This window comes from Antechinus flavipes, chromosome 2 (assembly GCF_016432865.1).
Source record: "Antechinus flavipes isolate AdamAnt ecotype Samford, QLD, Australia chromosome 2, AdamAnt_v2, whole genome shotgun sequence".
NCBI classification, from domain to species: domain Eukaryota; kingdom Metazoa; phylum Chordata; class Mammalia; order Dasyuromorphia; family Dasyuridae; genus Antechinus; species Antechinus flavipes.
In genome coordinates, this window is record NC_067399.1 from 358,666,545 (window position 1) to 358,681,361 (window position 14,817).

Sequence of the window (14,817 nt, forward strand, 5' to 3'; positions counted from 1 at the left end):
TCCTAAAAATCATTCAAACATAACAGCAAGAGTTACACAATTTTAACAATTTCCATCCCAATCTTAAACACACAGTAATAAATGTCCTATTCAGGGTTTAACAGTTATTCAGCGACTTCCGGCCAAGATGGCGGAGAGGAGGCACACTGCTGTGTAACCTCTGCACTTTTCTCTCACTATCCATTTCATTTCATGCCTCTGAATTAATGCTCGACTGAAAAAAAACATAAAATTACTTACCAAGAGAAACCATCCTTGAGACTCGTCAAGAAAGGTCTGTTTTTGCACGAGGGCGGGGACGGTTATTAGATCGGAAGCAGACTGCGGGCAGCAGCTGCAGCAAGAGCACAGAAAGCAGCTCAGAGCCGAGCAGAGGGGAGAGGGGGTGGGGCGTGATCGCAGCCGTCTCTGCGGGGAGAACTTTGCTACAGGATTAGATACTTTGCTCCGGCAGCAAGTCAGCAGCCCAGCAGAAAAGCTAAAAACACCGAGGGTGAAGAATACAACCCCAAACAGCTGGAGTGTCTTGGAACCTGGCCACCCCTCCCCCACAGTGTCTCAGCACGCTCTCCAATCTCAGAGCGCAGGTGCAGCACAGCCATTGCTGTCCTGTTAGGGCCTCACTACTGCCCTCCGCAGTGTGTAGAAAAAGCTCGGTTACACCACCCAGCCCCTCCCCCAAAGAAAGCAGCCTCCATTCAAGGGTTTTTTTTTTTTTTCTTCTGTTTCTTTGGTAGTTTGTCTTTGATTATTAGACAGAATGAGCAAGAAACTGAAAAAGACTTTAACCCTTGACAGCTTCTATACAGATAGAGAGCAGACTCCAAATCCTGAGGAGACTAAAAACAAACAGTCCCCAGGTGAATCCCCAAAGGAGGAGATCATCTGTTCCTCAGCACAGATGAACCTCATGGAGGAAATTAAAAAGGCTCTCACAAGGGAGCTAGAAGAAAAATGGGAAAAGGAGAAGGAGGCTTGGCAAAAGGAGAGGGAGGCTTGGCAAAAGAGTCTGGAGAAGTCATTCCACTCAGTTAAAGAGAGACTGGATAAAGAAATAAAATCCTTGAAAAATAGGATTGTTGAACAGGAAACAGAAAATAGCTCTCTAAAAAACAAAATTGGCGAAATGGAAAAAAATTCCACAGAACAAAAGAACTCAATTGGACAATTAGAGAAAGATCTTAAAAAAGTGAGTGAAGAAAATACTTCACCGAAAATCAGGTTCGAACAAATGGAATTGAATGACTCGAGGAGACAAGAAGAATCAGTCAAGCAAATCCAAAAAAATCAAACAATGGAAAAGAACGTGAAATACCTTCTGGGGAAGACAACAGACCTGGAAAACAGATCCAGGAGAGACAACCTGAGAATCATCGGACTCCCAGAAAAGTATGATAAAAAAAAGAGCCTGGACACTATTTTCCAGGAAATTATCAAAGAGAACTGCCCAGAAGTCATAGAAACAGAGGGTAAAATAGACATTGAAAGAATTCATCGATCCCCTACTGAAAGGGATCCTAAAATCAAAACACCAAGGAATATAGTGGCCAAATGCCAGAACCCTCAGGTGAAGGAAAAAAGACTACAAGTAGCTAGAAAAACCCAATTCAAGTATCAAGGAGCCACAATAAGGATCACCCAGGATCTGGCAGCATCCACATTAAAGGATCGAAGGGCCTGGAATATGATATTCCGAAAGGCTAAGGAACTTGGTATGCAACCAAAAATAACTTACCCAGCGAGAATGAGCATCTTTTTCCAGGGAAGAAGATGGATATTCAACGAAGTAAGCGAATTTCACCTATTTTTGATGAAAAAGCCAGAACTTAACAAAAAATTTGATCTACAAGCACAGAACTCAAGAGAAATCTAAAAAGGTAAAGATTAATCTTGGGAACTATATTTCAGCTATAAAGATGCATAAAGAATACATGTATACCTTGTTCTAGAAACTAGATGTGGAAAGGACATTGTACCAGAAAAAGGGGAAAGTGGAGGTACTACATTTCATGAAGAGGCAAAGAAAACCTATTATACCTGAGAGAAAGAATGGAGAGGGATGAATATAGTGAGTATTTTACTGCTTTCAGAATTGGCATTAAGAGAAAAATTTTAGACATATTCAATCTATGGTGAAACTTCTCCCACCTCATTGAAAAGTGAGAAGGGAAAAGTGAAAAGGGAAGGAATAAGCTAAGTGGAAGGGAATACGGTAACTGGGAGGGAAAGGGGTAAGTTAGGGGGAGGAACTCTAAGGGGGGGGAGGGATACTAAAAAAGGGAGGGCTGTGAGAAGCAAGTGGTGCTCACAAGCTTAATACTGGGAAGAGGGGTAAGGGAGTAAGAAGGGAGAAAAGCATAAACCGGGGTTAACAAGATGGTAAGTAATACAGAATTGGTCATTTTCACCATAAATGTGAACGGGGTAAACTCCTCTATAAAGAGGAAGCGATTAGCAGAATGGATTAAAAGCCAGAATCCTACAATATGTTGTTTACAGGAAACACACCTGAAGCGGGGTGATACATGCAGGTTAAAGATAAAAGGTTGGAGCAAAATCTACTATGCTTCAGGTGAAGTCAAAAAAGCGGGGGTAGCCATCCTGATCTCAGATCAAGCTAAAGCAAAAATTGACCTAATCAAAAGAGATAAGGAAGGGCAATATATCTTGCTAAAGGGTAGAAAGAATAATGAAGCAGTATCTATATTAAACATATATGCACCAAGTGGGGTAGCATCTAAATTCTTAAAAGAGAAATTAAGAGAGCTGCAAGAAGAAATAGAAAGTAAAGCTATAATAGTGGGAGATCTCAACCTTGCACTCTCAGAATTAGATAAATCAAACCACAAAATAAATAAGAAAGAAGTCAAAGAGATAAATAGAATACTAGAAAAATTAGATATGATAGATCTCTGGAGAAAATGTAATGGGGACAGAAAGGAGTACAACTTCTTTTCAGCAGTTCATGGAACTTATACAAAAATTGACCATATATTAGGACATAAAAACCTCAAACTCAAATGCAGTAAGGCAGAAATAGTAAATGCATCCTTTTCAGACCACGATGCAATGAAAATTACATTCAACAAAAAGCCAGGGGAAAGGAGACCAAAAAATAATTGGAAACTAAATAATCTCATATTAAAGAATGATTGGGTGAAACAGCAAATTATAGACATAATTAATAACTTCATCCAAGAAAACGATAATAATGAGACATCATACCAAAATGTATGGGATGCAGCCAAAGTGGTAATAAGGGGAAATCTCATATCTCTAGAGGCCTATTTGTATAAAATAGAGAAAGAGAAGGTCAATGAATTGGGCTTGCAACTAAAAATGCTAGAAAAGGAACAAATTAAAAACCCCCAATCAAACACTAAACTTGAAATTCAAAAAATAAAAGGAGAGATCAATAAAATTGAAAGTAAAAAAAAACTATTGAATTAATTAATAAAACTAAGAGTTGGTTCTATGAAAAAAACCAACAAAATAGACAAACCCTTAGTAAATCTGATTAAAAAAAGGAAAGAGGAAAATCAAATTGTTAGTCTTAAAAATGAAAAGGGAGAACTCACCACTAACGAAGAGGAAATTAGAGCAATAATTAGGAGTTACTTTGCCCAACTTTACGCCAATAAATTCGACAACTTAAATGAAATAGAAGAATACCTCCAAAAATATAGCTTGCCTAAACTAACAGAGGAAGAAGTAAATATCCTAAACACTCCTATCTCAGAAAAAGAAATAGAACAAACTATCAATCAACTCCCTAAGAAAAAATCCCCAGGACCAGATGGATTTACACCTGAATTCTATCAAACATTTAAAGATCAATTAACTCCAATGCTAAATAAACTATTTGAAGAAGTAGGGATTGAAGGAGTCCTATCAAACTCCTTTTATGACACAGATATGGTACTGATACCTAAACCAGGTAGGCTGAAAACAGAGAAAGAAAATTATAGACCAATCTCCCTAATGAATATTGATGCTAAAATCTTAAATAAAATATTAGCAAAAAGATTACAGAAAATCATCCCCAGGATAATACACTATGACCAAGTAGGATTTATACCAGGAATGCAGGGCTGGTTCAATATTAGGAAAACTATTAACATAATTGACTATATCAACAACCAACCAAACAAAAACCATATGATCATCTCAATAGATGCAGAAAAAGCATTTGATAAAATCCAACAGCCATTCCTAATAAAAACACTTGAGAGCATAGGAATAAAAGGACTTTTCCTTAAAATAGTTAGGAGCATATATTTAAAACCTTCAGTAAGCATCATATGCAATGGGGAAAAACTGGAACCTTTCCCAGTAAGATCTGGAGTGAAGCAAGGTTGCCCACTATCAGCATTATTATTCAATATTGTATTAGAAACACTAGCCTCTGCAATAAGAGTCGAGAAAGAGATTAAAGGAATTAGAGTAGGCAATGAGGAAACCAAACTATCACTCTTTGCAGATGATATGATGGTATACCTAGAAAACCCCAGAGATTCTACTAAAAAGCTACTAGAAATAATTCATAATTTTAGCAAAGTAGTAGGATACAAAATAAATCCCCATAAATCCTCAGCATTCTTATACACCACCAACAAAATCCAAGAGCAAGAGATACAAAGAGAAATTCCATTCAAAATAACTGTTGATAGCATAAAATATTTGGGAATCTACCTACCAAAGGAAAGTCAGGAATTACTTGAGCAAAATTACAAAAAAGTTTCCACACAAATAAAGTCAGACTTAAATAATTGGGAAAATAATAAGTGCTCTTGGATAGGCCGAGCGAATATAATAAAGATGACAATACTCCCTAAACTAATCTATTTATTTAGTGCTATACCAATCAGACTTCCAAGAAAATATTTTAATGATTTAGAAAAAATAACAACAAAATTCATATGGAACAATAAAAAGTCGAGAATCTCAAGGGAATTAATGAAAAAAAAATCAAATGAAGGTGGTCTAGCTGTACCTGATCTAAAATTATATTATAAAGCAGCAGTCACCAAAACCATTTGGTATTGGCTAAGAAATAGATTAGTTGATCAGTGGAAAAGATTAGGTTCACAAGACAGAATAGTCAACTATAGCAATCTAGTGTTTGACAAACCCAAAGATTCTAACTTTTGGGATGAGATTTCATTATTTGATAAAAACTGCTGGGATAACTGGAAATTAGTATGGCAGAAATTAGGCAAGGGCCCACACTTAACACCACATACCAAGATAAGATCAAAATGGGTCCATGACCTAGGCATAAAGAATGAGATTATAAATAAATTAGAGGAACATAGGATAGTTTATCTCTCAGACTTGTGGAGGAGAAAGAAATTTGTGACCAAAGATGAACTAGAGACCATTACCGATCACAAAATAGAAAATTTTGATTATATCAAATTAAAAAGCCTTTGTACAAACAGAACGGATGCAAACAAGATTAGTAGGGAAGCAACAAACTGGGAAAACATCTTTACAATTAAAGGTTCTGATAAAGGCCTCATTTCCAAAATATATAGAGAACTGACTCAAATTTATAAAAAATCAAGCCATTCTCCAATTGATAAATGGTCAAAGGATATGAACAGACAATTTTCAGATGAAGAAATTGAAACTATTACCACTCACATGAAAGAGTTTTCCAAATCACTATTGATCAGAGAAATGCAAATTAAGACAACTCTGAGATACCACTACACACCTGTCAGATTGGCTAAGATGACAGGAAAAATAATGATGAATGTTGGAGGGGATGCGGGAAAACGGGGACACTGATGCATTGTTGGTGGAGTTGTGAACGAATCCAGCCATTCTGGAGAGCAATCTGGAATTATGCCCAAAAAGTTATCAAACTGTGCATACCCTTTGATCCAGGAGTGTTTCTATCGGGCTTATACCCCAAAGAGATACTAAAAAAGGGAAATGGACCTGTATGTGCCAAAATGTTTGTAGCAGCCCTGTTTATAGTGGCTAGAAACTGGAAAATGAATGGATGCCCATCAATTGGAGAATGGCTGGGTAAATTGTGGTATATGAATGTTATGGAATATTATTGCTCTGTAAGGAATGACCAGCAGGATGAATACAGAGAGGCTTGGAGAGACCTACATAGACTGATGCTAAGTGAGATGAGCAGAACCAGGAGATCATTATACACTTCGATAACGATATTGTATGAGGATGTATTCTGATGGAAGTGGATTTCTATGACAAAGAGACCTAACTGAGTTTCAATGGATAAATGATGGACAGAAACAGTTACACCCAAAGAAGGAACACTGGGAAATGAATGTGAACTATTTGCATTTTTGATTTTCTTCCTGAGTTATTTTTACCTTCTGAATCCAATTCTCCCTGTGCAGCGGGAGAACTGTTCGGTTCTGCAAATATGTATTGTATCTAGGATATACTGCAACATATTTAACATATATAGGACTGCTTGCCATCTTGGGGGGGGTGGAGGGAGGGAGGGGAAAAAACGAAACATAAGCGATTGCAAGGGATAATAATAATAAAAAATAATTCTGGAATACAACAGACAACCAACCAGCCAGGGCACTCTGACAGGAGGACGGTAGGTGTTACTATTGCTGCATCCAGCATAACCACCTACTATCCCAGAGTACTCACCTAGAATTGAACCAGTTCTCAGAATGCTCAAAGACAATTGAGTCAAATTTATGTCTCGCTTTCCCGGTTCATAAAAGTGGGTTAACGAGGTCTGAGGCCGAGGAATATCTCTCGGTGGCCACCCCCAAGAAACAGTAACCCCCTTTGCCTTTAGCTAACCCCCTTTGCCCTCCATGGAATGGGACTGGCTCTTGAACAGAGCCAAAGGCTATCTCCTTGGGGCCTCCAAATGAAGTACCCACATGAGAGAAAATATAGATCAGCCAAAATAATGAAAATTTAAGAGCATTTATTGATAGCTAGCGACTAAACCCCACCAGAACAGAGGAGTCAATATCAAGTGATTTCAGAGACACATATTTATAGAAAAAGACATAAAAGTCCCCTAATACATTTGTCATATTAAACAAATTTCATCCTAGACAGGAGGCAAAGGTCATCACATGAAAGGTGCCATTCCCAGACAGGCAAAAAGACAGTATTTTTTTGTTTATCAAGTTGTCAAGTGTTAGAATTCTTACAAGGTGCTAAGTCACTTATCTAATTTAGCATGTACTTAACAGTTCTCTAGCTCACTAATGTATTTAGTACTCATTGGAGTTCTACAAGATTCACAAATCAGAGACAAGTCCAGGAGATTCACAAGTCAGAAACTCACAATCCCACTCTTGGAGGCAGAGTCAGATTCATTCCAACTTCCACCTTTGTGCTGGCTGGGGACTTCGGGATATTCAGAGCTAGGATTCAGTCAAAGAGATTCACAAGTCAAGGAGATTCACAAGTCAGAGAACAGAAACACACAAGCCCACTCTCAGAGGCGAAGTCATTTTCCACCTTTGTGCTGGCTGGAGGCTTTGGATTCAGAGGAAGCTAGAGGCAGAATCTGGAAGAGACAAAAGACAAGTGGCAAGAGCTCTCTGAACTAAGGAGAGAGATAGGCCTCTAAGAAAGCTGACAGGGCTATTTTGAAGGAGACAATAAAGGATCTGGACTTCGACTCCTGGCTGCATTTGAGGTGATTATTACTCTGAACTGAAACTAAGGCTGCCTCCAGAAGCCCCCTAAGAAACCTGCTCCCAGAGAATATTATAATTTAGAGAAGAATATTACAGTCAAGGTCTTAGGTTTTTTAGGGCAGCACATCTAGGGGTGTAAAAATACCATCTGCATTAGGGCTGGAAGAGCTAGTAACAAACTTCTAACTACAGAGTTTCAAGATTATGTTTTTCACAGTCCAGAGGGGTGTCCTTCCACTTCAAGAAGACTAGAAGACATCTAGCATCTCATTTAAAATGCCCAAATTGCAACTCATCTGTTGGGACTGTAGCTCAGGAGAAAGCTTAAGACTAAATATATAAATTTTAAACCCTGAGTAGGTCATCAAAAAGTGTAGAAAGAAAAGAGAGCCTAGAACAAAGTCTTGGGGGTATGTCCACAATTTGGGGGCATGATATGGAAGATAATCAGCAAAGGAGTCTAAAAAGAAACACTGAGGCAAATAGGAATAGAACCATGGGAAAGTAGTATCATAAAAATTCAGAGAAGAAAATATCTACAGTGAAAATGGTCAAAGGTGTCAAAAGGTGAAGTCATGAAGAATATAGTTGATCAGAAAGAATGTAATCAAAAAACCTAGATCAGACTCTACTCTAAAACTTCTGTGGAATTCAAATTTCTTATCTGTAAAATATTTCTTATTTCTAAATTATTTTTCTGTGATACACTAGCTAGATGATATAGTGGAAAGAGTGCTGGGGCAAGAGACAGAAAGACATGAGTTCAATTCCAGTCTTCAATTCCAAATTCACACATTTATTATTTCTCTGTGCTGGGGCAAGTCACTTTACCTTGACTCAGTTTCTTCAACTGTAAAATGGAGATAACAGAATCTACTTCAAGCCATGAGGATCAAATAACATTTACAAGAGTGCTTAACATAGTACCAGTACTTAGTAGTGCTTAATAAATGTTTATTCTTTTTCCCTTTCCTTTTTGAAAGGCAGAAAATAGATCTGTGATTAGATTATTAGTATAGCCTATTCTGGTTGGCCAAAACAGAATGTAAGAAAGCTTCTTACATCCTTCCTTCACTTTACATTTTCTCCTTTCCTTGAATCACTTGTATAAAATAAAGATGAGCAATAGAGCTAAAACAGCCATAAAATGCAGCATTTTGAACAATAACTACCATTTATATACTGCAGCTAGGTAGCATAGTGGTTAGAATGCTGGACGTGAATTCAAGAGTTCAAATTTGATTTCAGACACTTCCTAATTGTGTCTATGTGAGTTAATTGTCCTTGTTGACCTCAAGTTCCTCATCTGAAAAATGAGTTGAAGAAGAAAATAGTTTGAAAACCCCAAACAGCACAAAGAGTCAAACACTGCTCCACAACAACAATAATTTATGTGGCACTTTAAAGTTCTTAAAGTGCTTTAAACACTTAAATACATAATCTTCATAGCAATCCTGTGAGATAGATGCTTTTATTAACTCTACTATACAAATGAAGAAATCAAAGCTAGAAGTTGAAAGGCTTATCTAAGCACACACAGTTGATCATATTTGAGTCAGGATTTAATGTCAAGTACTCTATTCACCATACTGCTTTTCCTCAACTTAGTTACCTTCTTGATAGTCAATGTTCCTCTTCCCAAATCTCTCACAGCTTCATGCATTCATAGTGTATTATGAGTACAACTGATGAGGTATAAAACAAAATTCTAGGAGAGATACAAGGAAATACTTGAGGTCTTCAGAAGAAGCTGCATAGAGGAGATAGCATTTCAGTTAGATATTAAAGAATAGATGATAATTCATCAGGTAGAGAGGGAAAAGAGAAGCATTAAAGTCATGAGAGCTAGGAGCTAGATTTGTTCTGTTTGGCTGAAAAAGCCATGAGTTCTCCTTTATGGTATCAAAATAATTGTCTCAGTAGAAATGTGAATAACAATTAAAGGTAACCAATCCATCTCAAAACTTCTTAGTCTATAACTTTTTGATAAACATATGTTTGCTTACTATAATTTTAATGTAACATTCCATGAAAGGTGCTGAGAATCAGTGAACAAACTCATAGAGGTCTGGTACAGTTTAAATTTTATGCCGGGAAGAAAAAAAAATTTTCATCAAGCATCTTTTGGCACCTGGAATTGTTGACAGAAACTGAAAGTGAGAATGACATTTAACTTTTCCTGTAGTAGCTGGATAAATTCAATTCAGCTTTCATCAGAGAATCTCAGAATATCAGAATTGGAAGAAATCCCAGAGGCCATCTAATTGCTGGCAAGGAAAGCTCAAAGGAATGAGATTTTTCTTTCCTAGAAACTAGGAGGTTGTGGGAGTAGGGAATCATATTTTATAAGGATATTTATGTACATTTGAGACTATTACCTGAGATGCATAAGAAAACAAAATGAAAATAAAATGGGGAGAAGAAAGAAGAGTGAAGAAGAGACAGCCTGTTATTTTATCCTGAAAAAGAAGTATTGCCTTTAAAAAAAAGTAAATTCCAAGAAGTCCAAATAGCCTTTATTTTAGAAAAAAAAAGTGTTCAAAAACATGTTCTTAAAATCTGAGAATCAGTCAGAGCTGGAAACATCCTTGAGACAATCTATCCAACCCTCTTGTTTTACAGAAATAAGAACTGATAAGGGAAGTGACTTCCTTAAGACCACAAAAGAGATTGAATCTTCATTATCTGACTTCAAATCCATTTCTCTTTTCATATTGATGTATTTCTCTTCTTTTACAAGCAGTTAAACTAAGGAATGATTATTCACTTTTGAAAAAGGTCATTATGTGGCTTCACAGGCCCAGTTAAAACACAACATTTCAGAAATGTGCACACCATGAAAAACAATACATACCTGTAAATAGTTTTGTGAATTCATCATCTTTACAATTTCAAATTAAAAAGTTGTACTTTTTTCTAAATATTTATTCTATTTTTAATGTGGTGGTTTAGATGAGTTGAAGGTGGTGACTTTTTTCCAAATATTTATTTTATTTATAATGGGGTGGTTCTTTTGTGTATCATTATTTTATTTATCAAATCACTATCCAGTTAATAAGTGGCAGATCACAGGATTTAGATCTGGAAGAGATCTTGTCTATACTTTCATTTTACAGATGAGGAAAGATGTCCAGAGAGGAGAAATAATTTGGACAATGTCAGACAGATAGAAAATATCAAGCATCAGGATAAGAGCCCAGATTCTATGACTGTAAATGTGATATTCTTACCATTGTAGCATGGTGATTCTCAAGGTTACTTTAAGGACTATCATTCACCTATTAGGAATTGACACCCTAAATTACTTTCACCATAAAATGAAGCATTATTCTTCTTTTCCTTCACCATATTTATACAATCTTCTTGGCTAGAATATCCTTTGAGAATCTATGGATTTGCATTCCTGTCCTGGATGAATGCATATGTACAACCCAGTGATAAATATCCCCAATTTCTCTTTATTTTGCTAGAATGATTACAGAAAATTATCTATGCAATGCAAGGATTTTGTGGTGGGTGTGCTGGACCTCTGCAGAGACACAGAAGAAGTGGAGGCAATTTTAAATGGCGATGTGAACATCCAAGTCTGGGCCGATCATCATCATCCAAGTCTGAGCCGAATCAAGCTTGCCATTAAGTATGAGGTAAAAAAGGTAAGTCTCCCTTCCCAATGTATCTATTCATGGGGCTTTGGGTCATCATTTCAATAGTGTTACTAATATATTCCTTTGCATGCCATGTATCTTTTACCCTTCAAAAGAATTGTTTAAATACTAAGAATCCCAACTCAGTTAAGAAGGAATACTACATAGTGTTTGAAGACCTCATATAGCCTCTTTTACTTTAGCAATAGATCACTCATTGAAAGAAAGATTTCTTGAATGCTAACAATTCAGGAAGAGCCATGTTTGATTGGACTACAGTGGATCAAGAAGAGTGGATGGTTCTCAGAATTACAAAAAGACCCAAACCACTGAGGAAATACAGAAAGCCTTATCAGCAAGATTCATAAATGAATCAATAGCAATAGATGACAACCTTTCTACTCCTCCTCAACACATCGATAGGCTACAAAACCTCCAGAGAAGAAAAACTATGTTTTACAAAGGACCTTGAGTCCAGATTAGTTGAAAGAACTATACATTTATAGCCTAGAAAAGAAAAGGCTTGGAAAGGAGAGGAAGCGTGGAAGAAAGCTTTAGGGGGCATGATATCTATCCAAAAAATATCAAAGACTATCTTGTAGGAGAGGTATTAGGCTAATTCTGTTTGGTCTTAGATGGCAAACAAAAGCAATATATGAAATAGAAGAAAGACAGATGTAGGTTCTATTTAAAGATAAATTTCTACAACATTTGAATTGTCCGAAAGTTCAGTGGATTACTGTTGGGTGATAGTGGGTTACCCTTCCATAAAGGTGTTCAAGAATAGCTGGATGACCATTTTGTTGGGTCTGTTAGAAGAGGGATGTTTTAGAGGATATTGGTTGAATTAGAGACCAGTTTTTTCAAACTCTGAAACTCTTCTGTTCATTCCTTAATCCTCTACTAGGAGAATTTAAATGAATGCTGTGATGCAACAAGTACATTTCTATTTAGATTTAAATAAACAAATCCATCATTTGTTTCAGATTCACAAGTGCTGAACTTGAAGTCAGGAAGATTTAAGTTAAAGTCCAATTTTTGAAACCTACTAGCTGTGTGACCATGGGCAAGTGACTTGATTATTTTAAGCCATAATTTCCTCATCTGAAAAATGAGGCTATTAATAGTATCTATATTATAGGATTCTTACAAGATTCAAATGAAATGGTGTATATAAAGTGTTTTACAACTTTAATAGACTAAAAATGTTATTATTATACTTTGGTTCAACTGTGGAAATTTCCATGTGATATCATAGAACTACATTAAACTTCAAAGTGTTATGAGTTAAAGGAACTGGACATATTTAATCTGGAGGTAAAAAAGAAGAATGGGAGGGAAATGAAATGATAGCATCTTCTGGTATTAGAAGGTTCATCACATAAAAGAAAGATTAGCTTTGCTCTGTTCTCCAGAAGGAAAAACAAGGAGCAAGATATGGACATTGTAAAGTGGCCAATACAGCCCTGATGTCAGAAAATCTGACATTAATTAGAGCTCCAAAAATAGAATGAATGATCTGGAGAGATAGTGAGTGTCCTCTCACTATAAATCTTTTTGAATAGGATATATTGAATTCTTTTGTATACAGATTAGCTCTCAAATTCTTTGAATTTTTGTTTTATCATTTAGTTGGCTAACTATTGAAATCAAAGTATAATAGATTTTTTCAGATTAGAAAACTGAGACTAGAATGTGAAAGTAATTGCCCAAAGATCTCATAGACAGGTGACAGCAGAACTGAGATATGAACCCTCCCTATCTGATCTCCAAATTAGTGTAGTACTTTCCATTATACCACACTGATGTTCATCGCACAATAAAAAAGTGATTAAAACATTGTTTTCATCCAAACATTTATCACAACCTAAGCTGATGTCAGCAAGGATTAGCAGGATTTTTTAAACGTACATTTAGCCCACTCTAATCCTTTATTGTTATTTTGCTTATCTAAAGCAAACTATCTTTGGTGAAAAAAATGTGAAATCATCAAGGGAGATTGCCTAGGTTAAACAGATTTTTATGTATTTTTCCTTCTTATCACAATTTAAAATTTTACAAATTAGCTTGTTTTATAGGTCTCAAGGCTTGAGCTCCAAATGGATTTCCAAAAAATTAGCTGAGTTAAGGAAAATAGGACACTTGGGACTGGATCTATGAAGCTTAGATTCAAGAGGGTGTTTTTTTTCTCTTTATGATTTTTGTCTTAGTTCTTAAATCAGTGTCAATGTTTAATTTGATTCTGTTGGCCCTGTAATCCTTAATTTTTTAGTCTTATCCTAGCCACAAGGACTCACTGAGGCTTTGTCCTCAGCTCACAGCAGTTATTTTCTGAAGCTGCCAAGGATCTGCCTCCTTGACGTACAAATGTGGTTCAACGGATGGCCGAGGAACAAGTCAAGATAAATATATACATCTATACAAAATATGTGTACACACACACACACACACACACACACACATGAAATATAAAGCATCTCCTCTCTTCTTCATAGATCAAAAGACCTCTATCTCTGCCAACTAACATATGATGAAATTGAGCCACTTATAGAGCCAATAGCAAAAAAATCCTTATGAAACCCCAAGTAACCCTTATCTATAGAAGAATGAAAAATGTTCAAAATAAAATGCCAGACTTTCTAGTTTCCAAGACCTTCCTTTTATGGGAATGGGATTAGAATGTCCTCTAAATTTCCTCCCTATCCTTCTAAATAATGTTATTCAGTAATTCCTTGAAATTTACCAGGGATGACATTGATGCCATTCATTTTGATTAAATATGATTCAGTTAAATTCAGTTCAATAAGATTTTATTAAGCACTTCTTAAAATATCCTGGCTTGTAATTAATGCTAGAAATACAAAGACAAATATGAAATAGTCTTTGTCCGCAAAGAATTTAATTCTACATGTAACTAATATTATTGCTCTGTAAGGAATGACCAGCAGGATGAATACAGAGAGGCTTGGAGAGACATACATGGACTGATGCTGAGTGAGATGAGCAGAACCAGGAGATCATTATACACTTCGACAACGATATTGTATGAGGATGTATTCTGATGGAAGTGGATTTCTCTGACAAAGAGACTTAATAATAAGTTTCATTGGAGAAATGATGGACAGAAACAGCTACACCCAAAGAAGGAATACTGGGGAATGAATGTGAACTATTTGCATTTTTGATTTTCTTCCCGAGTTATTTTTACCTTCTGAATCCAATTCTCCCTGTGCAACAAGAGAACTGTTCGGTTCTGCAAATATATATTGTATCTAGGATATACTGCAACATGTTTAGCATATATAGGACTGCTTGCCATCCTGGGGGGGGGGGGTAGGAGGGAGGGAGGGGAAAAAACGAAACATAAGTGATTGCAAGGGATAATGTCATGTAGAAATTATCCTGGCATGGATTCTGTCAATGCGAAGTTATTATTAAATAAAATAAAATTTATAAAAAAAAAAATAATAATTCTACATGTAACTAGAAAAGTTAATACAAAATTTGTA

The 14,817-nt window shown here is 36.1% G+C and overlaps 1 protein-coding gene across 1 annotated transcript in view; it reads left to right on the top strand.

Moving 5' to 3' along the window:
• Positions 1-14,817, top strand: part of TRPC7 (transient receptor potential cation channel subfamily C member 7) — a 283,142-nt gene that overhangs the window by 85,908 nt on the left and 182,417 nt on the right. Inside the window, exon 3 of the mRNA XM_051973682.1 lies at positions 11,135-11,317. Coding sequence (XP_051829642.1) covers positions 11,135-11,317 — 183 coding nt within the window. The remainder of the gene's footprint in view (positions 1-11,134; positions 11,318-14,817) is intronic.